The sequence below is a fragment of the Brachyistius frenatus genome, unplaced genomic scaffold, assembly GCF_029030835.1.
Source record: "Brachyistius frenatus isolate BFR_SWC_R1_liver_20210118 unplaced genomic scaffold, ASM2903083v1 Contig_33, whole genome shotgun sequence".
NCBI classification, from domain to species: domain Eukaryota; kingdom Metazoa; phylum Chordata; class Actinopteri; family Embiotocidae; genus Brachyistius; species Brachyistius frenatus.
This window is the reverse complement of record NW_027210632.1, coordinates 3,137,571-3,165,500: the sequence shown is the minus strand read 5'-3', so window position 1 is coordinate 3,165,500 and position 27,930 is coordinate 3,137,571. Positions and strand designations below refer to the sequence as shown.

The window sequence follows — 27,930 nt, the reverse complement described above, 5'->3', positions numbered from 1 at the left end:
ATCCCAGCAACTGTTCTCTCTCTTCCTCTTTGAAATGTGGCACCTGCTCTCAGTGTCTGCCCTCTAGTGGACGATAGGTGTACTAACATGATGAGTAATATCAAACATGGCCTGCAAGTGATCACATTTATTTGTTTAACTAGGATGAAGGCAAGTTATGATGGCCTCTCGTTACCTTGGCAACTGAATGGAAATGACAGTTGTGAAAGCTGGGTCAACAAGACCCTGGCAAATGATAACTGTAACCGGTGTGTGTGTGTGTGTGTGTGTGTGTGTGTGTGTGTGTGTGTGTGTGTGTGTGTGTGTGTGTGTGTGTGTGTGTGTGTGTGTGTGTGTGTGTGTGTGTGTGTGTGTGCGTGTGTGTGTACTTGTATTACTCGTGTTGAGCAGGAATAAATCTGTTTAGACAGTCACATTGAGGGGGACAAAACCCCATCACGTAAATGTATAAGATTTTAGTATGACGACCTGGTTTATAAGGCTGAGTGGGATTAGGTTGAGGTTAAGATTAGGATGAGTCTCCAGTAAATTAATGTAAATCAATGTGATGTCCTCTGAAGTGTTGGAAACATGACTGTGCGTGTCTGTGTGTCACTTAGAAAGAAACACACTGACGCAAAAAAGGACTTGGAGCAGATGATGAAAAGATGAAAGAAAGAGGGTGAATAGGTACAAATATGTGTATTAAGCTCCAGTCTCACACTTTGTTGTAGATTTGAGTGAGATATCAAACAACAAGATGTGTCATAATACAACGAGGAATGAGAAAAAATAGCAAAGACAGACTGATGGAAATCACCTGTAAATATGTTTATGGACATTAATGACGCACACCAAATCATCCGTGAAGTACACATTCAAAGAGACTAGTTGTTAAAGATGAAAATGGGAACATATTTAGTAAATAAAGGTATTAGTTGAGCAGTAAATTAATTTCGACAATTGCTACAACTGTGAATTTAAGAGTACTTGTTAGCAGTCAGTTTGAAGCTTCTTTATGCTGATATTTAAAATTGATTTTAGCAACTCAACTTTGATTAATGCCAAAAACGGTGTGTTAAATATTGTATTTTATGTTCACTAACCGTCAGTGTCACCGAGTCCCATCGATGATTTCATCACATCTGTGCCATTTGGGATCTTTCCACTGAAGATAGAGGGGGGGAAAAAATCCTAAAGATTATTTACCTACACAACACAATATGTACAGTATATCCTCTAAATTCAGTGGGAGCACTGAGAGCAGTGGTGGTAGCAGTTAAACATCACAACCATATTCAGAATGTGAAACTGGATTTAGATGAATAAACTGGATAAGCCGACTTACAACCGGGGCACCTGGAAGATGGCACTGTCCACCTCGTTCATCTCGCCCTCTTCGTCCAACAGGCTGTAGGCGCTGCCGCTCAGGCCGCTGTCCAGAGAGGCCGCCGTGACCGGGGCATCATTGGATCTGTAGCTCGACCGAGCTGTGCAGAGACACGACCACACCCGTCACGACAAAGAGAAAGGAAGAAAAATTGCACCTCGGCCGGGTCCAAGAATGTAAAAAAAAAACTAGGGTAGGATATTAGTTCACATCTGCAGCAACTGAAATCCATCATAATCAACTTTTAATGCCTCAAATAATTTTTGCCACAGTCAGAAGTGAGGCTTATTTAAAGCACAAAAGACTGGATTGTTATGAATAGCACATAAACACTGAGGACTAGCAGGAAGCATATGGACAAACAGTGACAGAGAATCTTTCTCTCGACAAAGACAGGACATTAATAAGTCAGTAGACAGACAAATAATCCAGAGAAGTATCACATATATATGTTTATGCAGACTAAACAAGAGGCACGGAGACCCTACTGACATTGTTAGTCATCTGTATGAAATATTCATATTGTTCTAACATCTCAAGTTTTCTTAGTTTAATGAAGTGAAAATACATAAATATACTGTAGCTTTATATCTGGAGGACTTTACAGGATGTTTATGACTGTGACCTGTTCACATGCAATATATTTTAGATCGGTTTAAATGTTTCAGATTTCAACAGTCTGCTGTCAGGCAGTGTGATCGAGTATGAATGATGTCAGATGCGTGGATGCGGTGCAGAACAGGATCCATGCCGACACGTTTGTCTCTCCGGCCAACTCAACACAACATCGCCAAGTTCACTAATAACAGTTCAATGACGCAACGGGAGAGTCATGACGCAGCAGATGAATCATGAACCTCCATGAATCATAGTTTGGAGACACTGACTTCCTGGTATTAGTGAACTGTGTCGGTGGCCGTTAAGAAAAGCGCGTCTCGCTGCATGAATCTCTGGTGATGTGGCTGAGTGCAACTTTTTTCTCTCTCTGTCCTCCTGTCTCTTTGATAAGCTTGTAAGACTCCCCTCTTTCTTTCTGCAGGTGTGCGTTAGTAGTATCGCATCCTCTCTTTCTCTCACTCTCTCTTTCTCTCCTCGCTCCATCTGTGCTGCAGTCACACGATAGAGAGGAGACTCTTGCGCAAACTCTCACCTCCGATGCTCTGCGGCCTCTCTTCAGACACGGCTTTCCTGAGGGTCAGGTGTCTGCCGTCTGCTCTGCTCCCTTTGGCCGACACAAGCGATGGCAGGGCAGGCAGCCAATCGGACTGGGCTCTCTGAATGGTGAGCACGCCCACTACGCTGTGTCTCTGGTGCCTCAGTGAGAGGCGGCCTCTTTGGGCTGGACGTGTTTGTTTTTTTCACAGGTCAGAAGTCAGGGGGAGGGGGGGGGTCAACGCCAGGGAACAAAGGTCATGGGGGACGAATTTCAAGATGGAAGGAGGGAGGAGCAAGATGGAAATTCAGAGAGCGGTTTATCTTCACCATGGCAACCAGCTTGACTGTCAATCACATGCAGCCACAGTGTGCAGTGCACATTCGCCCCTCCCGCATATCACTAGAGGGTGAGGGGGTGCGGGGGGTGCAGCATCTACTGAGGTGCATTGTGGATCCGGTAGTTGTTCAAACAAAAACAAAAACAAAAACAAAAATAAAATAAAATTAAATTAAATTAAATAAAGGGGGGGGAGGGTGGCGGACTGCATGCACAGCCATCTCAGTGGAGAAGCTTCAGAAAAGCTGGTCGTTGTTTGTAAAAAAAAAAAAAAAAAGGAAATAATAAAGAACAATAAAATAATAAAAAATACCAAAAGAGGTTGATGATATCTCAGGGAGGGGAGAGGGACTGCAACTTTCTTCTGTTTTTAAAAGTTGGATCAAATCAATCCAAAATATTTAACTGCTCGCTTCAGCAGACGCATCAGAAACATTTTCCTGATGAACGATGCTTCATTAACTGACCTTTTTGTAGCTACAAAGCTCATAATTTGCCCATCTTGTCATTTGAGGAAGCTTGATTTCTCACTGTGCTCTGACATTAATTGATAGATGAATACATTCCTTAGAGTATTTTCTGACACTTTTGTTTTTCCTTTTTACCTCGTTTCCTCACTGTCATACTTCTACTCATCCTAAGTAATGTTCATTTATTTAAACTATAATTAAAAAAATAATAATAAATTAACTTCAATCCAGGTAAAAGTAATTAATTCTGTTTGACGCCACATTAAAGTTTATTAATGGAATACAATTTATTGCCTCTTTTATATTTTTAATGGTTAAACGATGTTAAATAGTTAGCATTTGCCTTTTAGAAGCAACGATTACGCCTCTTTGGGTTAACTGAAAGAAGGTCACACTTAGTGCTACTGTACAGGTGAGGTGCTGCCTCGAGACACTTGTGAATACATACAGAAGAGAAGCGATGAAAGGTTGACACACTGTGAGTACAACGGGGAAGAGGACCAGAGGGTGTGTAGGGGTGAAGGAAACCAAGAGTAGAAGAAGGAAATTAAAGGAACAGAAAGGAAATCAACTGAACAGAGGGTGGAACAGATGAGTGCGAGGAGGCCATGCTGCATGGGCTTGTTATTTGCGTCTTGGTTTACTTGGTTGGAGGCGTTGTGGTGGCTGTTGCTGCTGCTGTGACTGCTGTTGGGCATCGCCCGTTGCTATGGCAGCGCCACCGCTGCTTCCATTGCTGCTGTCCTGATGGTGTTGCCGTGCAGCGCTTTTGCTGGAGCGTGAAGCGACGTGCGAGCGAGAGTGTTGGCTGTGTCCGTGGCTGTGGCTTTGGCTCTGGCCCTCGGACGGGGAAGGCTTCGATGTGCCAGGGCTACTGTGAGATTTCTCGATAGTGGGCACCTGCGTGTCTAAAACAACCAGATTCACCAAATTACCAAAAAAAACTATCTTTTACTTTAGTTAACTTAGAGGCTGTTACCTATTGTGTTGCTAGTGAGTTGCTGGATAGTGAGATACTGCAATCTAGCCAGCGTGGTAACTGCCTTTTCAAGTCTATGATCTTCTAGCATCCTCATTAAATTTGTTACTTTGACGTTATTTTTGTAAATTAGGGAAGTATTCAAAGCCTTCCACGGCCATGTTACCCTCTGTGTTAGGTGAAAGATAGAGGGAAGCTAAGGCTAGGCGTCTGAGCTGGGTGGCATCATGGTAACCAAGAAAACAGACCACGAGAAAGCAAAAAGCATGAAGCCGAAGCTAAAATGGATGCAAAAATGAGTAGAGAAAGGTGCTGGGAATACAGGTGATAGGAGTGCAAAGAGAGAAACAGGTGGACAGTGAGATAGCAGTGACAGGAAGGGAGGAAAAAAAGAGAAGACAGATGGAAAAAATAGAAGAAGAAGGAGAAGAGAGCACAGAGAGCAGGGAAGCAGCAGAGTGCAGAGGGTTGTTAGGGGATGATGATGATGATGACTAAATCAAGCAGGTGAGGGGAATTCATCGTGTCCTACCCTTGGCTGGATCCGGAAAGATCCCGTGGCTCCGGCTCTTGATGACGGATGATTTGGGGGAATCCTGATTATCATGCAAAGAGCCGGTGGTTTTAGGGGACGAGTGCTGCGACGAAGGTTTCGAGGAACCGTGCCGTCCCTGGCCTGAGTGGGGGCGTCTGTGATGCTCCCCCTCGCTCTGCTCCTTCAGGGGCAGCCACCGCGGGATGTTGTCCAGCTGGGTGGTGTTGGACAGGTCGATAAGGACCTGGGAACCAACAGAGTAGTTTAACAAACGGCCACAAAACAATATAGATTCTCCTTCGTGACTAAAACCAAAAGGGATTACCTCTCCTAAGAAATCATTGGAGGAGCACTTGTCGTAGTCCCACACGCTCACCTCCAAAGTCTTCTTCCTCAGCTGGAACGCACACACAGCCAAAGAGTCATTCTATTTTTTTTTTTTTTTTATAGTAGCCTACCGTATGTTGGCTGAGAGTACAATATTTTTCAAACATTCAGACAGATTAAAAAACAAACAAACAAAAAAGACAGGAGGAGCTGACAAATTTGCTGTGATTGATATGAGCCCAGTGAATCTAAAACGGGATCCAAAATGATATAATCCTTTCCCGGAGGCATATCCATCTGCTCTGTTGAAAACCAACGGGCGACATGACAGTTAGCATGCCACATAGCACACTATACACATTATTTTGACAGGTTATTTAAGCATAGACTTTAAATTACACTACCAAACACTTTAGATGTAATTTGACACAGGGTTCAGGCTGCCTCATGCTCTGTGGGTCAGCTGTCTTTGTCTGGGAATCATAAAAGTCCATGTACAACCATGTACAAAATATAAACTTAGGCCTGCTCTGGGCACTAGCTGCAACGTTAGAGGATGGCCAAAGTCATTACAATTTATCTGCCAAGGACATTGAATATCTGTAACAAAATTGATTTGGCACTCCACTGTGTGCTTGTCAAGATATTTCACTGTAAGCGACGTATTTTAACCTCATGGTAGTGCAGAAGGAAACAGTCTGTGGGTCACTAAAATCTGTAGGATCCGTCCCGTGGCACTCATGAATGTATTAGTTTCATAGCGATCCCTCCCATAGTTGTTGAGATGTTTCCATCTGAATCAAAGAGGTGACCCCACCAACAATAAAAGATAAATATTGCTATCGCTAGAGCCACGCCACACATATATAAAAGCTGTATTATGTTGTATGTGTGCCAAGATGCCTCAGGCCACACAGCCGGAGTGTTCTTGTGTTTCGAGTGTTCTCGGACCACACACAGTACCTGCTCCAGGTGGATGTTTTTGTAGATGACAGTCTGGTTCCACTCAGGATTCAGACTCTTGCCTGCATGTTTGGACTTCCTCTTGTTTTCCGCACTGGGGGAAAGAAACACATCACAACAATATACAGTCGGTCAACATGCATGTAGATGCCGTGCAGGTTAGTGGACCAGCACACTGAAGTGAGCACGAGATATCGGAGCGTAGGGCACAATGTGACAGCAGAGAGGGAAGAGAATGAATGCGATGCACATTGTTTGGATGGTAACAATGTATGGCGCCTGCGTGCACGGACGGCAGGGTGCGATGTCTGGGTGACGCTGCAAAAAAGTCCATTTTGAGATCCATCAAGTCATTAATAAAAAAAAGTATGCCAATAAGAAGATTGCCAATAATTGAATTGGGTATATCTTTACAAATATTCTGCTTCAGTTTGCATAAGAAACAGAATTCAGACTGCCGTGACTGATTATTTAATCTGTTTTGAGGAAAACTATTTTCCATGACGACAGACTCACTGTCATGTAATGAATGACTTGTTAAGATGGATGTTTTTTGCAGTGGGTAGGGTTTGATTTAAGATTGTAGAATATGAGTAAGTCTATAAGAGTTAGTTTGGAAAAGACAAGAACAATCTACTCTACATTGGAAAACAATGGCATGAATCAGGACTGCAGAGCAAAAATAATAGGAGTGTGTACTGGATGTGGTGGGGCACTGAGGGTACGGTACGATGTTGGGGCACAACATTACTGAGGGATTTTAATCACAAAAACAGGGACAAACTAAAGGGTGTCGGGTTCAATGTTAAGGGGTTTCAAATTACAATGGTTAGGAACAAAAACAGACCATATACCAGGAGAAGACAACAGTTAGCCGGGAAAACAGCACAGTTTATATGCGTTAAGTTAGAGAGAACTGAAGATATTAATATTTAGGGAATTGTCTCTTTCATAACACAATGCAAAGACACTCCTACAGTTGAAGGGAACATCATGACAATATGGGGTTCTCAGGGAAAATGCATAATAGTTCCAGGGTTAAGGGAGTTAGTGGGACTGAACTAGTTGACTTTTATCAGTAAACTTCCAGTCAGTTCGAAAACAACCTGTCCGTTTAGTTACCGTGACCAAACGGACAACCAACTTTCAACCAAAACAGAACCAAAGTGGGCAAGTCACATACCTGGCATTCTGGACAACCATGACCTGACTGAGAGGGTCCAGCATGCATTAAATATAGAGAACAACATACAAAAACAATAGTCAGAGGGAGGGTGGGGGTGTCAGTGAGTGTCTATGGACAGAGCATGTATGGGAAGGGGAGACTGATTGTCCATCTCTTTTATTCTGTGATTTATCATTGTGTGTTTAGAAAAGGGACAAGAGAAAGGAACTGGTGTGCTGCAGCGGTGGATTTAAATTGTGAGGAGTGCGTCATGAATTGCACATATGTGTGCTGACAGGGCTTTCAGGTGATGCAGAGCCTCCTTTGGCAACCGTAGTGGAGATCTGCCATTCAAAGCCACAAAAGCTATGTTCCAAATGGCGTACTTGTGTACTAACACTCACTATTTTGAGAGCATAAGTGCGTTAACACGTTCAAGTACATAAACACTTGAAAGTACCCGGAAAAATGATCGTGAAACGCTGGACATTTCCCCCCCTAAATGGTCGCCATCTTGGCTACGTAGAGGAAGGAGCGGGACCACCAACGTAAAAAAACGTTCAAATTAAGGCGTCTGAGGAAGCTGCAGATGTTCTTGAACACTGCACAAAAGGGTTTTCTTTTTCACTACTGCTGCTGGACAGAAGCCATCAGTGTGTTTAATGAGTGTGTTAAACAGAGGGCACGAAAACACGTTCATTTCTGGGTAAAATAATTAAAACTGCAGATATTTTGGCAGGTGATGCATTCACATGCTGAGGTTATTTCCAGTCAGTGCAGGATGGCAGTGTGCAGTTTGAGACAACACTAAGCTGTCAAAATTCCTGCACTGCAAAGGTAGGAGTCCTGACATGTAAGAGCACTATTTTGTTGGCTTACTACGGGAAGGATGTCATTTGGAACACAGCAAAAATTGAACTTAATTTGTGTCTGTAAAGTTTGTTGGCTGGAAAATCAGCATTTATTTACCATGTAATACTGTATGTCTCTTAGTAAGTTGAATTTTTTTAAATGTGAAAAATCCCATTTAATTTGCACTGCTCTGTTTTTCCACACAAAAAAACAATCCAAATTTGGACCCAAATAACTACTGAAACTTTGCACTTTCAGTTCAACACGGAAACATTCTTCTGCAGGTATACATGTTAAATTCTTTGCAAACACGTTAAAGTATACTACATTTGCCAAATCACTTGAATATTTTCTTCTTTCCTGGTTGCTGTGTATTAAGCCATTGTTTTCAACCACTGCAGGACCTCCATGCGGTTGCCAGGAGATGTGTGATGCAACTGAAAAGCCTCTGCATGGATTGCAGTTGGTGCTGATAGCTATGAGAGTCCATATATATGCACAAATAGCATATACACGAGTATGTGCACACATGCGCTTAAGTGTGCATGTTTCCATAACCATTTTCAGTGAGGTGGCTGTCCGGGCTTGTGGCTGCCGTGTCTCTTTAGCATAGCCCCGGTCGCACCTATCGCTCGCAGCTGTGTTTGCATCTGCGCATGTCTCCAAAAAAAAAAAAAAAAGCCCACAGCCGTATATTATTGCATTTATCTGAAATGATCCCTGGAAAAAAAAAAAAGAAGGAAAAAAACCTCTCTCTCGAGGCACCTTATCTCATACAGACGAGAAGGTGGGAGAGTCAATTGCATTACAGTGCAATCACAGTGATAAGGGATCCCTGGACTTAAGAGCGAGTGTGGATCATATTACAAGTAAATATGAGACCTATTGATTTTGACTGCACTCGCACCTACAGTGGAGCACCCATCGACAGGGGCCACACAAGTACACTATCAACCTCGTATTATTAACATAATGTTTATTATGTTATTGCCTCATTCAGCAGTGATACGGGGCTGATGAGTCCCGTAACAAGGAGTTCAAACTGAGCACATACTTTATAGAACCTAACATTTCTTGGACCTGTTGTGTAGTAGTGTATACTGTAGGTGCTATGGAATTGATATCAAAGAAAGATCATGTGCTGCACATTGAAAGATGTCATGGTAAGCCAAAATCAATTGTAAATCGATTTTAAAATGAATGGAAATTAGATTTGAGCATACAAGATCTTTTCCTTCTTCAAATCTGGCAGAAAAAGGTAGTACATGATTTAAACAGTCACGACTTACACACGTCTTTAAATAAACACAATTTGCATGATTGCATTAAATACAATTTCTCTCATTTTATATCATGACTCCTAAGCTAACATTATTCCTGCTCTGATTTAACTCGAGGTGTGATCACAGTTTACACACTACTGACTCACCCTCTCCCCGGCAGGAGATACACCTTAACGAACGGATCGGAGTAGCCATTGTTGTCCTGTGGGGCGAGGTTCCTGGCCTGCAGGACGTGAACGATCAGGTTGCCGAGCTGCTTGTCGTAGTGGATTTGAAGCTGCAAAAAAAGAAACACACTTAATCATAATGGATTCAAATGGATTTAGGGAAACAAACAGTAAAATAATAGTTTAAGAAAATGCAGAATTCAATTTGTTTTTTCATGCATTTATTCAATTTATTCAACACTAACAGGGACAACGTTCATCTAATCATATTCTGTATTCTTACATCTAAAATGATTACATTTACAGAGATACAGAGTTCATGGTTTTGTGTCTCAGACCTGTATCTCTCCAGAGATGGGATGGGACTGGGTCTTCGCTCCCTCTGAAGTCTGTTAGAAATGAGAGCAACATATTTAAATATTGCATAAATCTGTAGGTGGATAGTTTGTGTTCCCTGGTGGGTGTTCATACTGTACACCACGTACTCTGCTGTGCTGTACTTTATGCAGTGCTTGAGGCTACACTGGGTAACTGGGTTATGAATACATTTAGTTCTTGAAAATGTAAAGCTCATTGGGAGAAGCAAGGTCTCCCTTTACCCTCTAATCTTTTATTAAACATAATCTGAAAGGTAAAGCATTTCAATATTGTGATCTTAGTGGTGCTAACACTTCAGGGATAAACAGCCATTTGTGACCAAATCTTTCCTCTTTTAACAGGTGATGCCGTGAAACCTCAACTCAACAATTCGAAGCGAGACACGTCTAACAACCCCCACCCGTGGACTCGCCTTGCTGCTGTGGCGTTTCTTGCTGACAGAGGGGGATCCTGGCTGACCAGGGCTGGAGGTTGCACAGGTGGTGGTGGGCAGGCCGGAGGAAGAGGTGGACGTGGGAGCCTGCTGCTGGGACACTTTCTGCAGCTCAGCCGCCAGCTGCTTGGGATCAACACCTGGAGACCTGGGGGGTCTGTCCCCTGGAAGGTTGACCCACACAGCCATGAGGTACAGCTCATTAGTCATACCATGTACGATGAAAAAAAAAAAGTTAGCTTCTCATTCTCAAAGGAAAGTTCAATAAGCATGTTTGACATTTTCCAGCAATGCACACATCTAGAAATTGAAACCAGCAATGTTTTGGTCACCAATCTTCAAAACTTTTAGTCCACATTCAACTTGAAAAGGAAGAGACAACAGAAACTATGAATAGAAACCTTTCAAAAAATATTAAGTCACCACCGTTTGAAAAGAATCTAATGTTTCCAGGATGGTTCTATGTGATGCAGATAGAGAGAGGAAACAGGCGAGTAATGCATGCCTGAGCTTAAGAACAAAGAGAATGGTAGATAAAAAAACTGACAGAAGAAAACTTACAAGAGACTAATGTTCAAAATACTGAGGAGGCACGGGTGTTGGTCAAGAAGAATCAGTAGAATCAGCATGTTGGGGCTGGAATGATAAACATACTGCGGCTCACCTTTGTGGTGCTCCTGGAAATCCAGGTGCTGCGAACCCTCAGAATCAGCCAGCATGTTGAGATCACTGAAAGATGGGAGAATTTAATTTGATGTAACTCTGAGAAGTAAAATTAAAGAGAGTACACAAGCCAGTAAAGCCAGAACAAACATGAAAAATAATAGGGATAATAATTAACTGGATAAGGACCACCAAAGCCAGCTATCATGACTTACTTTTAAATATTTTAAATGATAAATCAGTCATGACAATGAAGACATAGGAGTGGATGGGGAAATTAGGGCGATGAAGAGGCAGGGAATATGAACAGAGGTCAAAAAGAGAGTTTATAGATACATTCGAGAGATGAGATAAAGAATAAAATGAAATAACAGAATGACAGTGTGTATGGCATGCTAAAAAAAGAGTGCAGGAGAGAAAGATAGGAAGTGACAAAGGTTATACTCACAGTCTGACACACACTTCTGCCTCATTACACGGCTGTCCGACGAGTCCTTGTACCTCTTCATAGGTTTTCCCCGTCAGAAGAACACCATTCCACTCCAGGACTTGCATTCCTATATATGATTTTCACACGGGCAGACCCAGGAACACATGCAAGAATATTGTATTATGTCGATTCTGTATTTTCCCATACTCAGCACAAACATTTCACTTCAAACCAAAAAATAAAATCACAGCCTTGTGAATGATGTAGCTCTTTGAATGATAAAAGGGATCAATCCGTTCATTTTGGACCGTGAAAACAAGCTTTGATTCCTGCTCGGCCGTCACGGGCATCAAACTGCAAGCCAGAACTGGAGAAATAAATGCCTGTGGCAGCCCAAACAGCAGAGCTGATCATGGAGCACTCAGGCACAAGCAGGGTGAACTCAAACATGGCCTCATGTTATTTCATCTATTAAACTTGAATTTGCAGGTCAGCATTTCAAACATGATGCATTGTGTAAAGAACACAAAATGTAATCAAATGCAATTTTCTCCAATGTACTTGAGAAATGACAAACGTCTCATCGAAAGTCACGTCCATTTATTTAGATTTGTTTCCACTCAGCACAGCAAACCCACTGCATCCTCCAAAAACACCCCCTGCACCCAGGTAGGACTTACACAGATTGAAACAGCTCATCAGGAAGGTCCTCTGTTTGCGCCGAGCTGCATGTGTGAGTGACAGGGAAGCTATACTGTACTTTCAAACTGACATTATATAACTGGTTACACTGCATCTTTTGAAAGTTGAATTTCAGCGATGAAACAAGCAGACATTAGTACACACACTCTGTTTTTGTCCCACTGTGACACTAAGCCTCTACGCTTGTTGAACCTGACAACTTTTTCCCACATTCACACAAGAGAGAGGCGCCGTGTTCCCACTGGCACAACCAAAGTACTCTGCGGCCATTCTGCTCATTGTTGATGACAGGTTATGGGTGTTATCGTGGCTTGGAGTTGTCCTCGCAGCTAACAACACCACAGATGCGTCTTGACTCTTGCACTGAAGCAATCACCAACAGCTTCAGTCTATACTATAGATTTATTTATGTATTAGGAGAAAGTGGATGAGACAAGTGCTGCATATAAAGGGCTAGAAGACAAAAAGATACAAATAAAAAAAAAAATTGGTAAGTTCAGGGTCTTGATCAATCCTTTGCAAATTGACTTGCACCCTGCACAGAGCTAACTGTTCAGTTTTTTTTTTTATCTTTATGTTTTAATGACACGGTTTTCACAGGAACCCTTTTAGAATGTCCTTATAAAGGAGAGAAATAAAAAATAAAAAACAGAAGACAAGACGCATCCACACAGTGACGCTGGCAGATGGATCGCACACACTGTACAGGTCCACACTGGGCTGGGCTAGTTCTCTCACGGTTCACACATCAACAGTGTGGAGGCTTTTAAAAAGGCTCAGGCCGCAGCTTTACCAGTCGTCCGACACCCTCAATGTGACTACGAGTAGCCATATGGACTGGGAGGGCGACAGGGGTAACTGTTCTCAGACTCCCCCATGTGAAATCAATAACACCTCATGAAATGTGTTCCTGTTAATACACCACATAGCAATTTATCCTCAGGTGGTGTCAGTGAGTGGTGGGTGAGGGGGAAATCACAGGTCATTTATCTGTGGGTTAGTGCATAATGGTTACTGAGTGACTTGGTAAAATAGCTTGCTGCTGCAGTTTCCACCTATATAAAACACAAGTGGTATAACTGTTTGCATTTTAGACAAACATGAAACAAATATTACATTATTTGTGATGAGATAAACAAGTTTCTCCTGGCGGAGGCTGCCTCTCTGTCAGATATATATATATATTGAATATTATTAAAAATAGAATTGATGCTTTATGGACTCTTCACTTGTAAGCTTTCCTGTTTGGTTCTTATTTCTCATGTGAGTCATGGCCCATCACCAGAAGGTGATACAACTAAATGCAATGTAAAACCTATTTTTGTCATCACTGTTTCCCTCCCTCTGACTGCATGTCCAGTTCTGTCAGTCAATCAGCTGAGAATGATCGCTGATGTACAGTCACGTGTCGATGGATATTAAAGGAATAGTTCTGCTTGGAATGCTTGTTGAGATTTAGATCAAAAGCATCCTTGTGTCTGTGTGACAAGAATGAAACTGCAGCCAGGAACTGTAGTTAGCTTAGATTAACATGCAAACAGGAGGAAAAAAAAGGGCTTGGCTCTGTTCAAAGGTTTAGATGCACCTGCAAGTGCATTTAAATCTCCCTAAATAACATCTGTCAGATCACCTTTAAACTCCTGTATTATATTTTAAAACTTTGTTTTTTTGTGCGAATAAAACAAACAGAATCCATCATTTAACATATTTGAGCTGTAGAAATGCAGACATGGGGATGTGGTTGCCTTTGGACAGAGCAAGGCTTGCTATTGCCCCGTGTTTCTGGCGGGTGCTAGACCGGATCACTGGAAGCGGTCGAAACGACAGACACTGTATAACCCAAATACTAAGTGCATTAATCAATATGTCAAATGGTTTCTTTACGAGACAGTTTGAATAGACATGAAAGAATAATGACATCTTTAAAATGTTTTTTTCTCATTTCTTCTTCTTTATGCCTACAATTTCAAATAACTGCAACTTTTTTGTTTTGTTTAATCTGGTAAAAGATCTTACCTTCAAGAATCTTTCCTGTTTGTTCTGCAGCTCCACCAGGTAGGACTTTGGCAACGTAGGCTCCAATGTCTCCATTACTACCAGGAACCTCTTTTCCCCCAACCACTCGGATACCCAGACCATTTCCTGTTCATGCCCAAAAACAAAGGCTAGTAATTTGTCATTAAATACCTGCTTTCTTTTGTAAGACCACAACCACACACACACACACACACACACACACACACACACACACACACACACACACACACACATAACTATATCCAATAATGATGAGAAATGGCAGCTAAACTCCATTAAAGGTTACTGGCTTAGCAGGTTAAGGAATCTATGTTCCCAGAGTCCTATGTTCCCAAGGTTCCCTAACTCACAATGGTCCATGTTTTATTCGCTGAATAAATAGCAGATAAATGCAGGACCTTGGAAAGTAGGACCCAGGGATTCCAGGACCCTAACAGATGAATTACTCCTTTCAGCACAATATTGTCATCTTAGCTTTGAAATCTTTGGGATTTAGTATGGTTAATTCCCTGAAATTACTCCAAAGCTGATTTTGTAGGTTATATGGCAGCACACAAGCATAAAGATGAAGACATTACATCCTTTCTGTTACTCCATTTACTGGTCATCTTAAACATATGAAACCGTTAGGTAAATTTGACTGCTTCTTCTTGCTGCCTTTGTCGAACATCACAACCAGCAGCATACATGCTAACCATTGTACCAGTTGTCGATCCACACATAAAAAATATATTTAATTACACAGAACAGGAACCTCACTCATTTTACACTATGAAACCGTTTTACATGGTTATGGAAGCGAGAACAAAATGACTGAGGCAAAATGACTCATTTCAGCACCGGGCACTTGTAAACAAAATTCTTCCATTGTGGGCTGTTTGCTAATTGCATAAAATAATCCTTAGTGTGAGGGATACGCCATTTCGAGCATGGCAATGACTGATGAGTGTGGAGAAGAGCCAAATCAAAAGGGAGGCCAGGAAATGAAATTTCTGCCAGCTTTTTGCCTGAGGGAATGGTGTGATAGAACGCAATGGCAGGGGAAGTGACTTGCCCGTTTGTTGAGATTTGGCATGAGTTTCAGGAAAATAAAATGCATGCTCTGTAGACCTAATGAGGTCCATAGTAATGTGTACATTCAACTGTCTTTATCTTATTTTTAATAAAGATCCTTCTTATTTAAAAAAAACATATCTATGCTGTAAATAGTATATGTCCAATGCAGTCAGTAAGCAGTGAGGCCAGCACAAGTACATGCATAACACATTAGCTTGTAACACATGCCTCTTTGAATGCCTATAATATACTTACATGTAGCATGGTGCTAATGCTGTTAATCAACTGTAGTGAACTGTGGTACTTTACCTGAGACACTGCGGTCTTTGGGATCCCTCTGCAGTTTGACCCTGAGATGAGGGAAGGGGTAGTATGGACCTTTTCCCTGTGGCCCATACACAATAGTGAGATGTTAAGTGCCTTGTGTTACAATGTGTGTACACACCACATATAAATATCCAGGTAATTGAGTGTAAGTGCATGCATTTCATTACTTCTTGAACTTGGTATAAAAAAAACATCTGAGAACTTCAATGTGTGTGTGTATGGGTGTGTTTTTTCCTGTTTCACCTGTCTCTTCTCCTGTCCGTTCTCTGACCGTCCATCTCTCGGTTTGTCAAACCAGTCCGTCTCTTCTCGACGAAGGTGATAGGCTTTGGAGATAAAAACAAGTTCAAAGCTAATCTGAGAATCTGGACTTTTGCGTCATACTAGAGAGGATGGGTTTCAGGTCATTTGAAGGTGATTACATGACAAAAAGAAAATGTTTATTATTGAGTATGAGGAAGGCGCAAGGGCCAAACAAAATGTTTATTTATTATTTCACTTTTTTTCATGTCAAAGGATGCTGAGCATCACAACATTTTTACAGGTATTGTAAAATAAGCATAAAAATGCACATAGAGAATGAATAAAACAGTATTAGTAAAGTATGTAAAGTAGCATGATCTAAACCTATGGAACGATAATTTTCTATGAGTATAAATGTTGGGCATGTGTAGTATTTTTCTCCAAGTTTGTAAAAATTCACATCACATCATTAAAATGAGTTTGGAATTACAAAGTAAAGTGGTATTTAATTGCCATTTGACAAAAGTCTTAAGCCTTCCCAACATTTAGTCATCATTTTATGGTAATGTGTATTTTATTTGTGGTGCAGGTTAATATGTTAGCTAATGGATAACTAGAGAACTGAACTAATACTCTACCATTGGTTGCATCGTCTCTGTTCAAAGCCATCAGGGAATCACTTAGGGCTGGAATCAAGGCAAATGGGGTTTACATTGCAAAGTAATGGGATCAATATGAATCTATTAACAAGTCGTTATGCTACATTCAAGACAACTCAGAATGGACATCTTTGGAACATTTAAACCAGAAAGATAAACAATGGTACTTTCATTAGAGTCTGCACTTACTAAAACTGGCACAATTTGCATTCCGTTTCATGAAAGCACTGTTCTCAGCCTGGAAACTGATCAGTTCCATGCTGCTTAAAGGAAGTACTTTTTAAAACACATGGAGGTACAGTTTGGACAAAGCTGCACGTATAGGCAATCACAATGTCTTGTTTATATTTAATTAATGTTTATTAGGCTTTTCTCTTCCTTCTTGTAATAGAATGCTGTTCATCCATTTTACAAAAATCGGGTCCTCTAAGTAATGATAGCTTATATAGTTTCAATGATAGAAGCTGTAGAGAAAAATAAATAATTACCGGAATGTTTACTCAGCAAATGTTAATTTGAATTATTACATTTTCATTAGCGTTCTTGCATGATTGATTTCTTTCATTAGATTGCATTAGTGTCTGTTTTACAATCAAACATATAAAAAAAATAAAAATAATGGCCCATACGAATAAAGTGTGTTCATTTTGATTAAAGTGAGTCAGTAATACCTTTAGGAAATGCAGTATGAATAAACTTTATAGGAGATTAAACAGCATGCATTTATTGCATGCAACATAAAGCCACTTATGTATCACAATACACAAAAACAAATATTCAAGACAAGACATGCAAGTTAAAGTGTTTATTACACACAGAAGTCTCTGGAGCATATATCATGCATTCCAAACATAAATATTATTAATGTCCCTCTGCTGTGACACCACTGTCCCAATTAAATGTGGTTGTTTTTTTCTAGGAATGTCATTATACTGTGGTAACATTTAATCTTCCCTTTAGTTTGTCATTAAATAATTTAACTCATCAATATAATGCGAAACTTAAATGTGATCATGAAACACACCAACAATATCCAGTATGCACATTACACATCAACTACACAAAATTATATTTCATGTGCTATTGACTGTTACACACAACATACTGTCATTTTGAACAGCTGTCTCAATTGACAGAATTCTGTACATTTTGTAACTGGCAGAGGCACTTTTTAGAGTATCAGTTATGGGGGAAAATGTCTCTTTCTAAATCTGACCTAAGTTTCAAAGGATCATTCCGCTATTGTGGCCTAAGCCTTTGTGTGCTTAACAAGCAGGATTTGAAAGACCATGAAAATCTTCTTTGAGAGTTAAAACAGCTACAAATGACAACATGCTGTAAATAAAATGCAGACTGCTACAAGTGAGCAAATACTATTTGATGGGAGAAGCCTCCCACATAATATAGCTGAAACAGGAAGTTGGAGACTCATGCAGTGAACTATTATGGGAAAATGTTACGCAATATCTGGAATATAGACAGAAACACAGCCTACAGGACATAGAGCAAAATGTACAAAGGCATGCATGCACACCGGATGTACTGACAGCAGAAAAAAGAAAGAGGATACATTCACCAAAGAAAAGGATAAAAAATAACACCAAAACTTCAACAGACACATGCAGAGTTTGAATTAATAAACACAAGCTAAAGTATATCCACATTAATATTAAATGCATGCAGGACAAACAATAATAAAAAAGTCTCAATAATGAAACATGAAATAGGAAAAGAGTGGCAGTGTGACAAGTTGTTTTTTTACCTTCACTGTCTGACATGGTGCCCTGAAGGTCATCCAGCAGCACATAACCCCTACCCCTGGTCGGCTCTTCCCTGATATGCTGCTGCTGGGAGTCCTGTAAGGACAGGCACGACCCAAACTGGTCCCTTGAATCAGCTGAGATAGGGGGAAGAGGTCCTGCCGATGCACGGGCCATGCCCATAGGCTGCCCAACAGGGCTCAGTGGACTCTCTTCTTCCGAGTTCTGGGCCACTATGGGTATTCGGCCTCGCCCACTTTGCACAATGGGAAGGCTAGTGGGTTTGGTGCGACCAGAGGGGGCTTGATAACTTGTCACATCTCCAGATGCTTCACCGTCTCCTTTAAGCCTCAGTGAGGAGCTGGAGGGGTCCCTTTTGATAGACAAATCCAGACCATAGCAAGATGTGGGCCTGGAAGAGGGTCTTGAGCGGCTACCACTAGGATAGGCAGAATCCAAACCCAAGCTCTGGCCCAAGTTTAGTGACCCAGCCAGGTTGGCACCCAAGGTGGACCCAAGGTACTTTTGCTGCTCTGCAATGTTCTTACGAAGGCCAAAGGTAATCTCATCCTGCATGAGTCGGCTGGATCTTGGAGATGCACTGGTAGATCCCAGATAGCTGGTGTAGTCTGCCTCTAAGCCTCTGCTGTCTGTAATAGAGGAGTACTTGGAGGAGATTTTAGGTTCAATTTGTGGAGTCTTATGTTTTTGATACAACATAGATGCTGGGAGTTGTTTAGCTGCCTGCTTCTCAAGAGTAAGTCGACTCATGCTGTACTTTTCTGACTTTGAATATTGTCTTTGTGAGTAACTAGAGATCCCAGAGCTTGGAGTATAGTAGTGCTGTGAGAGGCCTGTCAGTTGTTCTAAGTTTTCTGTCCCACCCGTACTTCTCCTAAACTCTTGCTTGAGCTGCTGCTTCAAAAGTTTCAGTTCGTAGGGTTCCTCCATTGCATCCTCTTCATCGGGGGTCTTTCCATAAGTGTGAAGTCTGGAGGTGGATCCCAGATAGTCGGTAGACCCCAGATCTGCAGCACTCCTTCGCAGTAGTTTCTCTGCCTTAGCCAGCTCCCTCTCAGCCAGACTATAAGATGAAGACATGCCCGTGGAGCCCTTGGCTAGTTCTGCGGCATCCTCCAGCAGCATGTAACTCCGAGGTGTATGGTGGTCTACATCTGTGTAGTAGGAATCAGAGACAGCTGACATTGGGCTTCCTGCTATACTTCCCACATCCAAGGCTCTAAGGTCAAGGTGGTTGCCATATTTGTCATACTTGACACCCAGGTAAGCTGATGATGTAGGATCAGGCTGACGGCTAATGACATCATATTTAGTTGCATCCAGCTCTGAGAGGAGGGCTGCTTGTCTGGCAGCTTTCTGTTGCAACAGAAGCATCTGGTGGTAACTCTGCTGCTGGGAGCTCGTGAGCGAAGGGACAGAGGAGTAGATTGAGTGGGACTGGTAGGACTGGGGAGTCTGGTACAGAGACTGCTGGTATTGGCTTTCAGGGTATTGGTATTGGGAGTATTTTCCATACTCGTGCTTGGTTTGTGGTGGGACAAAGTCATCCAATTCGGATTGAGGAGCTGTCCTGGGACGTTCAAGACCATGATCTTCAATCTCCTCATCCTCAACTCCACGCCCACCTCTAGTCTCTCGGATGTTACTAACCTCACTGTCTGACATGTAGTCCCTGTCCTCTGCTACACTCTGTAAGTAGGCCCTTTCCCTCTTCTCTCTCTCCTTGAGAAGTGCATCTTTTCTACGATTAATGCCCATCTCCAAATACCTGAGCTTGGCGTCAATCTCTTTCTCCTCTTCATCTAATTCTGCTTGTCTTTTGCGCAGCTTGGACGACTCACGCTCTACCAGATTTAGCTCACGATCAATGTCTTGTAGGATTTTGGCACGTGCCATGTTGGAATTACGGCACATTCTTCGGCGGGCAGAGCCAGTGCTGTATGCTGTCTGCCCGGTAGTTGTTGACTCATCTTCTGATGGTGGATTGGGAAGAGTCCTCTTCACCTTCTTTTGAGTGCCTGTTGGTGTGCCACCTGAGCTTTTACCCTGTAGAAAAAAAAAGATTAGTACTTTAAGAATTCAAGCTGTTTAATCCCCAAATAAAGGAGCCAGCTGGTTAAGTAGTCCTCAGAATTTGAAAATTACTTTTCTGACTCACATTACTCAAATAAAATTAACTTGGGATCTAAATTTTGTATGAATTCAACCTTTGACATTATGAAATCACAAATAGAGAGAGGGTATACATTTAAGTAGTCGCTTTATAGTGTTTAGTCATGACTAACATATGGTGAATTGTTTTCCATGTATGAAAGGTTTTGAACATCACAGTTTATTGATCAGCTTTTTTTGCATACCCATAAGATATGTATTCCTGTCCATAACCAACACAGACTACTCACTAACTTGCACTCTTTAGTCTAAAAATAAGTCATTTATTTATATTAAGCCTCTGTGGACATCTGACAGCTCGGTATTTTCCTGCAAGCTCAGCCTATTTCCCGTATGTTTATGTATGTATGAGATTCTCAACGGTGAACTGCCCAGGCAGAAAACGGACTTTCAAACCCTGTGGTATTTTATTTAATAAAAAAAAAAGCTCAAGCTAGAAATACCTCTCCAGAAACATTTGAATTAATTTCCATCATTATTAACTAAAAGAAAAGTTCAAGCACAAATCCCATCCTCCTCATCGGAAAGTTACCCGTGTTTTTGTTTTGTGAACCTTTCTTACACTTATGTCAATTAAAGTGAGACTTGTAAAGTGATAGTACTCACATCATAGTTATCACCATACTGGCTGCCAGACGTTGCTCTTTCTTCTCCTGTTGGACTCATGGGCTTAGGGTCAGACATGGATCTCTGCATGGACTTTGTTCCTCTGGGACTTGCTGGAGAGGTTTTGGATGGATCTGTACTTCCTTTTAGCTTTTGTGGGCTTGTATCACCTAGTGATTTATCATATGACACAAACTCAAGGGATTTGCTAGGTGATATACAGGGGGATATAGGGGAGTAGAGCACTTTGGGGGATTTGAGAGGGGCTTGAAGCGTAGAAGAATCAGCTTTGAGGTTAGGAGACTGGCCTATTTCTAAGGGGGTAGGTCGTTTCTTTGGTGAAGTCCTTTCAGAGTCAGACAGCTCCATCCTGGTGTCCATTCTAATGTTCCCCTCTGTATCTGTTTGTATGGAAATCTCAGTGTGGGCTTGGAGAGACGTTTCTGAATGCCCACCCCTGTCACCCCTGGCAGTACGTGGTCGGCTTTGTCGGCTTCTGGTCTGAGCCTCCCATTCATCTTGATCCTCATCATCAGTCTGCACGCAACTGTCAACACTCTTTTTAGCACTTCTCTTTTTTCTGCCAGCTGTGTAAGCTTTGCTGACTGCTTCATCCTCTTCATCTGTCTGGCACCCACTATCCGTTATCTTTCGGGCCAGTACTGTGCCATCAGGTCCTAAGACAAGTGCTTCCTGCACGCCATGCCCGAGTGTGTCCCCACCTGGATACATCTGACGAAGTTTTTGCTCTTCCAGTTGCATACGGAGTTGCTCTTGGAGTCTCTGAATCTGCTCAAGCTGCTGCTGTTGCTGGGCATAGGTTTCTTTCTGCATCATGAGGTGAGCCTGTCTTTCTTCCTCTTGTTGTGTCAATATATGCTGCTTCATGGCCTGCAGCTCCTCCAGTTCCTTCTGTACCAGGAGTTGTTCTTGTTCACGGAACCGCTGAATCTCCTGACGCTCCCATTCTAATTCCTCAGCCAGTCGCTGTTGCTTAAATTTCTCCATTTCTAACCTCTCTCGCTCTGCCTGATACTGGCCATCCCCAGGAACCATGGGTGAAGAAAGAGCTTCCAGTGAAGCAGCTATGGCCTCCAATGATGCATCAGTGTAGGTGTCAAGGGATAAAGAGGTTTTTGCAGGTGTGGCAGAAGTAGTACCCGCTCTAGAGATCTCCAGATTGAGTGGGACATCTCCTTGTTGTTCTGTTTCAAGGGTAGAGATGGTAGACAAAAAACTGTGGGACCGTGTAAGTGGCAAGTTCTGGAGGTTGGACAGGGAAGGCATGGTGTCGCTGGTATGCATACCTGACAGGGTGTTGTATGTTGTACTAAATATTGACCCGGGCTGGGTGGTAATGGCGTATGTAGATGGGATTGGAGCTGCAACAGAGGAATAGACCACCCCATTCGATGATCTCAGAACACTGCTTGTACCAAAGAGTGTACCAACAGCACTTGTGACTCTGGCTTGGGAATAGGGTGGAATTGTCATTCCTGCATAAGTCCCTTTCTTGGAGTAGTCAACAGCTTCACCTGTCAAAAGTCAAAAATATCAGTTCAGTCTCAATATTGCAGACTTATTCAATGTGGAAGCAAGCCATGCCTTAACTAAATCATAAATAAAAGGTGGAACAGTGAAAAAAAAAATTCAATAATGAGTCGCAAAAGCATGCAGGCACATGCAAAAACATATGATAAAAAAATAAAAAAATAGTCCATGCAAAATGAGACAAAAACAAAGAAAAACTGCCACATTAGCCATGAATGAGTGGAGGCAGTTCAAAGTGACATTTAAGTGACAGGTCTGCAATGTCACAGCACTGACCTGCATCTGAAATCTTTGCTGAGGTAAGATCTACTGCACCGTCTGTTGAGCCACTGAAGTTATAGCTGTTCTTACTCTTGTATATGAACAGGCCAGCCTCTGCTAGGTTAGTGTCTGACATTGACGGTTTGATTCCGCCAAACCCTCTCATGCCGTAAGGTGATCGGTCGTACTGATAATGGTCATCACGATATCCAAAACGATCTTCTGGCAGGGGTGTGGTGGGTTGCTGAGTAGTGCAACTTCCAGCAAATGGGAGATTGTATACAACATCACAGCATACAGCTCTTTTTCCAGCAGTCAGATCCACTGGTTTGCCATCATCTGTGATGACAGCTGTAACCACCTCTGCAGACGCGGCATCCACTGATACCACAGTGTTGAATGGTTTTGTTGTGCTGAGGTCCACAGCTCCTGCTACGCTAGTTGTACCTGTACTTAATCCATTAGCCACACAACCTGGAGCAGATGTGGGTGCAATAGTGACAGAGGTGGTATGGAATGGTCCTCCACCTGTGCTTGATCCAACTGAGAGGTTAATGGGGATCTCTGTAGTAGCATGAGTCGAGGGCTGAGAATCAATTGGCCGATATACAATTTGACAAACGGGTTCGAATGCCTTGTTTTTTGTTAGCTGAAGGGGCATTGAAGATGCTTGAGAGGTGTCTACATGGTCACATTGCTGGATTGTGGCAGCACAGGTCACAATGGTGATGCTATCAGTGACTACAGAAACAGTGGATGATTCAGCACTGAGGTTGACCACCGGTGACTGCACTGCACTCTTGGTACGACTGACATCAGTTGCAAAGGAATGATATCTTGAGTCTGAGCTAGCGGACAGATCCACACCATTCATGTCTGATTCTGAATCCACCTTCATTGTCCTAAGATCTACCACCTCGGACGGTTGAAAGGCCTGTGCATTCTGTGGTGGCAACTGGGGCTTAGGTTTCTCCATCAAGATTGGGACACCATTTGCCCTTGGAGCTGGCACTGGTGGTGGTGACCTTTCATGAACAACAGAGACAGTGGTCCTTTGGACTTCTGTGGTGACCACTTGAGAGATGAGGTTAGGCATAACCACAGGTGGCTGTGCTGAGGCAGATATAGCCTCAATTATATGACAAGAACTGGACACGTGTTTTTCTGGGCCACAAATCTCTTGATTTTCAATGGATTCTGTAACTCGTGTGAATGCCAGAGGCATCCTGGTTGTTTGAGGAGGAGTTGGTTGTTGATGCAGCTGTGAATATGATTGAGGTTGGGGCTGAGGTTGGTGATAATTCTCGGGCTGAGCTTTGCGAGAAGGTGATGCTGGGCCGGCACTAGAGGGAGCTTGAGTTGTGACATTGTCTACTGGAGAGCTTGGCTGAGATGGCAGTGTGATGACCACATATGTGTCACGAAGATTTCTGGCATATCTTGGAGAAGAAGGAGACTTTGGTGAGGATTGAAACGGCTTACTCTCAGAAGAGGGGCTCAGATTCAGGACTGTGTCATTCGGACTTGTGGGAAGTACAGAGGGTCTTGGTGGATATGGGGCATGGGCAGGTGAGGAAGGCTGTGAGCCAGGTTTTGGTGCTATTGGTGGTTTGACACCATGCCCTGGTCTGTGGCTGTCCGCAAGCCCAGTAGGAATGGATGGCTTTGGAGGAACAGGAGGTGGAACATGAGGTTTGTATGTTGGAGTAACTGCTTGTCTTGTAGGGGTTCCTTGGGCTGTAGTCATAGCCACTGAATCTGGCCTTACTGGAGTTGCTGAAGCCTGAGGTGGAAGTGGAACTGGAGGTTTCCTGGGAAAAACAGTAGGTTTTGGTGGGGTGGGAGGAGGCAGTGGTGGTGCAACAGGTTCTTCTGCTTTTTCCTGAGAATTAGCCCTACGCAGGACATTTGGTTTAGGGGGCACAGGTGGGGCAGTTGACACTACACTGGGAATACTAGATGTGTATTGGGGGACTGTGGGTAAAGGTGATACACTGGCAATCACAGGGGCTGATGTTCTTGGCAATGCACTAGACAAGTCCACAACATCAGCCTGAGATACTGCGACTGTCGTGTGAGGTTGCTGATCTGATGGGGATGAGGGGGGAGACTCAGAAAAGTCTTTAACAGGTTCCTTTTCTGTTGCCGATGTCTTGTCTGATACTGCAGTTGTCTCCTCTTCCTTTTTAATCATACTCTCATCATCAGAAGACAACTCTCCTGAAGAGCACTGTGTCACCTTTAAGTCTGGGATGGGGTGGAGAGCCCTTCTAGATGCAGTAGCTTCCACTTCTGGCTCCTGTTGAGTTGGACTTGTTCCTGGAGTTAGGACTCTTTTCATTAGTTCTTCATAGACCGTTTCTGCATCCAACAATGGCTTCCCATCTTTGCCCAATGTTACTGTGCTGCTTGTGGAGAAGGTATTCTCAGCAGGTTGCAGCACAATTTCTGGGCATGTGCTTTCCATTTTTGGCTGCATATTTTGGTATTCCTGCTCCAGCTTCATAAATTCCTTTCTCTTCTTTATCATGTCTTCGTAAACTTCATCTGGTGATCTCAGCTTTTTGGGCTGAGCAGGAACAATAATCTTCTCTGGCTCCCCCAGGTCAGTCGCTGAATTGTCAATAAGAGATGAATAGGCATAGTCTTCAATGAGCATGCCTCCATAAAGAGACTCTTTACCTGGTTGAATCTCACCTTTTTCAACTGTTGGAGACTTTGCCCTCAGCATTATTTCTTCGTAAGCCTCATCAGCAGATTTGAGAGGTTTTTTTTGTTGTTCATCAGTGTTTTCATCTTCTGTTGGGGAGTGAAGAGATACTGATGTAGGCAACTGATACGTTTTCTGGACTGCTGCAATCTTTGCGGCATGGATTTCAAATCCTTCAGGATCGGATTCAATACTAGGGGAAAAATCAGAACAGGACGATCGTCTGATCTCCTCCATTTCAGCTTCTTGCCTCAGTTCTTCCGTTGGTGAGGCATCTTCAATAGGGGAAAGGTTGCTCGGGGGTGTCTTTGGACGCTCTCGCCTCCTTTGGGATCGAATCTCGTCTTTGTCTTTCTTGGATTTTTTCCCTGAGCCTTTCTGTTTTTCTTGCTCCCTGAGCAGCTCCTCTTCTTCCCGTAACTCTTCTTCCTCAGAGGAGTCTTCGATAGTTGGCAGTGTTTGACCGGGTTGTCTGTGTTTGGCTTTCCTGTGTTGTTTACCCTCCCCACTACGGATATGGCTTGGACTACTGCTGTCACTGTCTTCATCCAGGGATGAGAGGGATGTTGGGGATGTTCCAGGAGTGAAGCTGGATGCATGTAGACTGGATGACCCTTCACCCCGAGAGCGATCATCTGGAGAGTCTGTCAGGCTTTCCATTTCAGGTTCACCGTCATCATTAGGTATACGCATGGGGATGCTGGTTGTATTCAGGTCCATAGTTTGGAATTTGCGAACTGCTGTACCACTCTGACGCTCCTCTTCTTCTGGTGTCCCCTCTTTGTCTACATCAGGTATATATAAAGAGGCGTTGAGCTCATTATCTTCATCATCTGGACTTATAGGGGTTTTCTTGGTAAGTCGTCTGGCTTTTCCTGATGTGCTCTTTTCTACAGTCTCTGTTTTCTTCTGCTCCTTTTGTTTCTTCTCTTCCTCTTTGATCTTTCGCCGGACTAGGTTTTCCTCATCCGATGGGGAAGCATCCTCATTCTCGCTCATTTCCATTATCTGTTTTCTGATAAATTCCTCATCATCTCCTGACATTGGGCTTTCTTTTCCAAAGCTTTCACTGCTGTCTTCCAGGGAGTCAGCCCTGACATCCATGGGCACAAGGAGCTTTTTCTTTGTGGTACCTTTGGCATTCTTCTCAGAAAGTTCTCTGTCGTCTTCTGAGCTTGGTGAGTCAGGTGAAAGAGGAAGTACCTCTAATTTACGTCTGGTCTTTAAAGTGTCTGTTTGTTTTTCCTCCTCTTGCGTGCTTGCCTTGGCCTCAAGAATGGGAAGGACTGTGCTTTCAAGCTTTGCTAGGTCTGATGGGCTCGTGGGACTGCCCTCCTTGGCAGCTACGTCTTTCACTCCAGGTTCTTTCAAGGTCTCTGCTGCTTTCACCTGATGGATTGGAACAAGACACAATATTTGTTTAGTTACACTTTGCAAAAAAAATTACAATCTCTAAACTAGATTGCACGTGCACCATCTTTAGGTGATTGTACATTCAGAAATGACAGGAATAACAAATGGAGAGGAAAATATGCTTTCTGGAACTGCTAATTATTAATATGGTGAATTTTTTTCAATACTTTAAATTATATAAGTAATAATATGACAAACACTATTAGTTTAGTTTTAAGGCCATGTATTTTACACTTTGCCAAGTTTTTATTTTCAGCCTTGATATTGATAATACAATTTTGTTTGTAGTTTTAAGTACCAAAAGCCCTCTTTATATAGTTTTACATCTTTTTTCATTAGCTTCTCTCTGGAGATCAACCAAGAACAGATTGTTAAGTGTCTGTCTTTAAATGTCTTCAAGGCGTGTTGATAAAAATAACCCTCTCTTCTGATTGGCCAACTGTTTTCTGTGCGTCACCCAAGCCAATCACAGGTTTTCTTCAGTCTTGTAGTTTTTTTACTACCTCAGTTTGTTTTACTGTGTTTTTTTCCAGACAAATGGCTGTACAGTGGGCTGTGCTCAAGGCGGGCTCGAGAACTCACGGAAGTCCTAACCGCTTGTCCAAGCGGCACAGTTGCTGAATATGGGCTGTGTGCATTTCTCTGTGGACTGAGCATTTTGACACACTCACAGTATTTACATAGCCCCTAGACATGCTTTATAGTAAAAAAACAAAAATCTGGATTTATACAATATGGGACCTTAAAGAGTTCCACCCCTCAGTAATATGAACGTGACAGTCAATAATCAAAACATAGTGTATTGCAGTGTTAAGATATACATTTTCAGTGTGGTACAATATTTCCATATGCCTAATTTCCATATGTTCTTCAAATCATGTGTTTAATATTGCAGCCATTAAGCGA

The 27,930-nt window shown here is 42.5% G+C and overlaps 1 protein-coding gene across 9 annotated transcripts in view; it reads right to left on the bottom strand.

Moving 5' to 3' along the window:
- Positions 1-27,930, bottom strand: part of pcloa (piccolo presynaptic cytomatrix protein a) — a 56,886-nt gene that overhangs the window by 5,415 nt on the left and 23,541 nt on the right. For 4 of the 9 annotated variants that reach the window (XM_069700368.1, XM_069700366.1, XM_069700369.1 and 1 more), the window contains 19 exons: positions 22,917-27,000; positions 21,090-22,624; positions 18,293-20,357; positions 16,510-16,557; positions 15,872-15,954; positions 15,611-15,686; positions 14,225-14,350; positions 11,525-11,633; positions 11,078-11,142; positions 10,393-10,577; positions 9,941-9,991; positions 9,582-9,712; positions 7,319-7,345; positions 6,136-6,229; positions 5,171-5,242; positions 4,843-5,089; positions 3,976-4,239; positions 1,328-1,469; positions 1,086-1,147 (listed from right to left, as the gene is read on the bottom strand). In XM_069700368.1, the coding sequence (XP_069556469.1) occupies positions 1,086-1,147; positions 1,328-1,469; positions 3,976-4,239; positions 4,843-5,089; positions 5,171-5,242; positions 6,136-6,229; positions 7,319-7,345; positions 9,582-9,712; positions 9,941-9,991; positions 10,393-10,577; positions 11,078-11,142; positions 11,525-11,633; positions 14,225-14,350; positions 15,611-15,686; positions 15,872-15,954; positions 16,510-16,557; positions 18,293-20,357; positions 21,090-22,624; positions 22,917-27,000 (9,466 nt within the window). Of the gene's footprint in view, positions 1-1,085; positions 1,148-1,327; positions 1,470-2,519; positions 2,709-3,447; positions 3,808-3,975; positions 4,240-4,842; positions 5,090-5,170; positions 5,243-6,135; positions 6,230-7,318; positions 7,346-9,581; positions 9,713-9,940; positions 9,992-10,392; positions 10,578-11,077; positions 11,143-11,524; positions 11,634-14,224; positions 14,351-15,610; positions 15,687-15,871; positions 15,955-16,509; positions 16,558-18,292; positions 20,358-21,089; positions 22,625-22,916; positions 27,001-27,930 lie in introns of those variants that run through there. The other 5 variants (XM_069700372.1, XM_069700370.1, XM_069700373.1 and 2 more) reach the window with 5 other exon arrangements.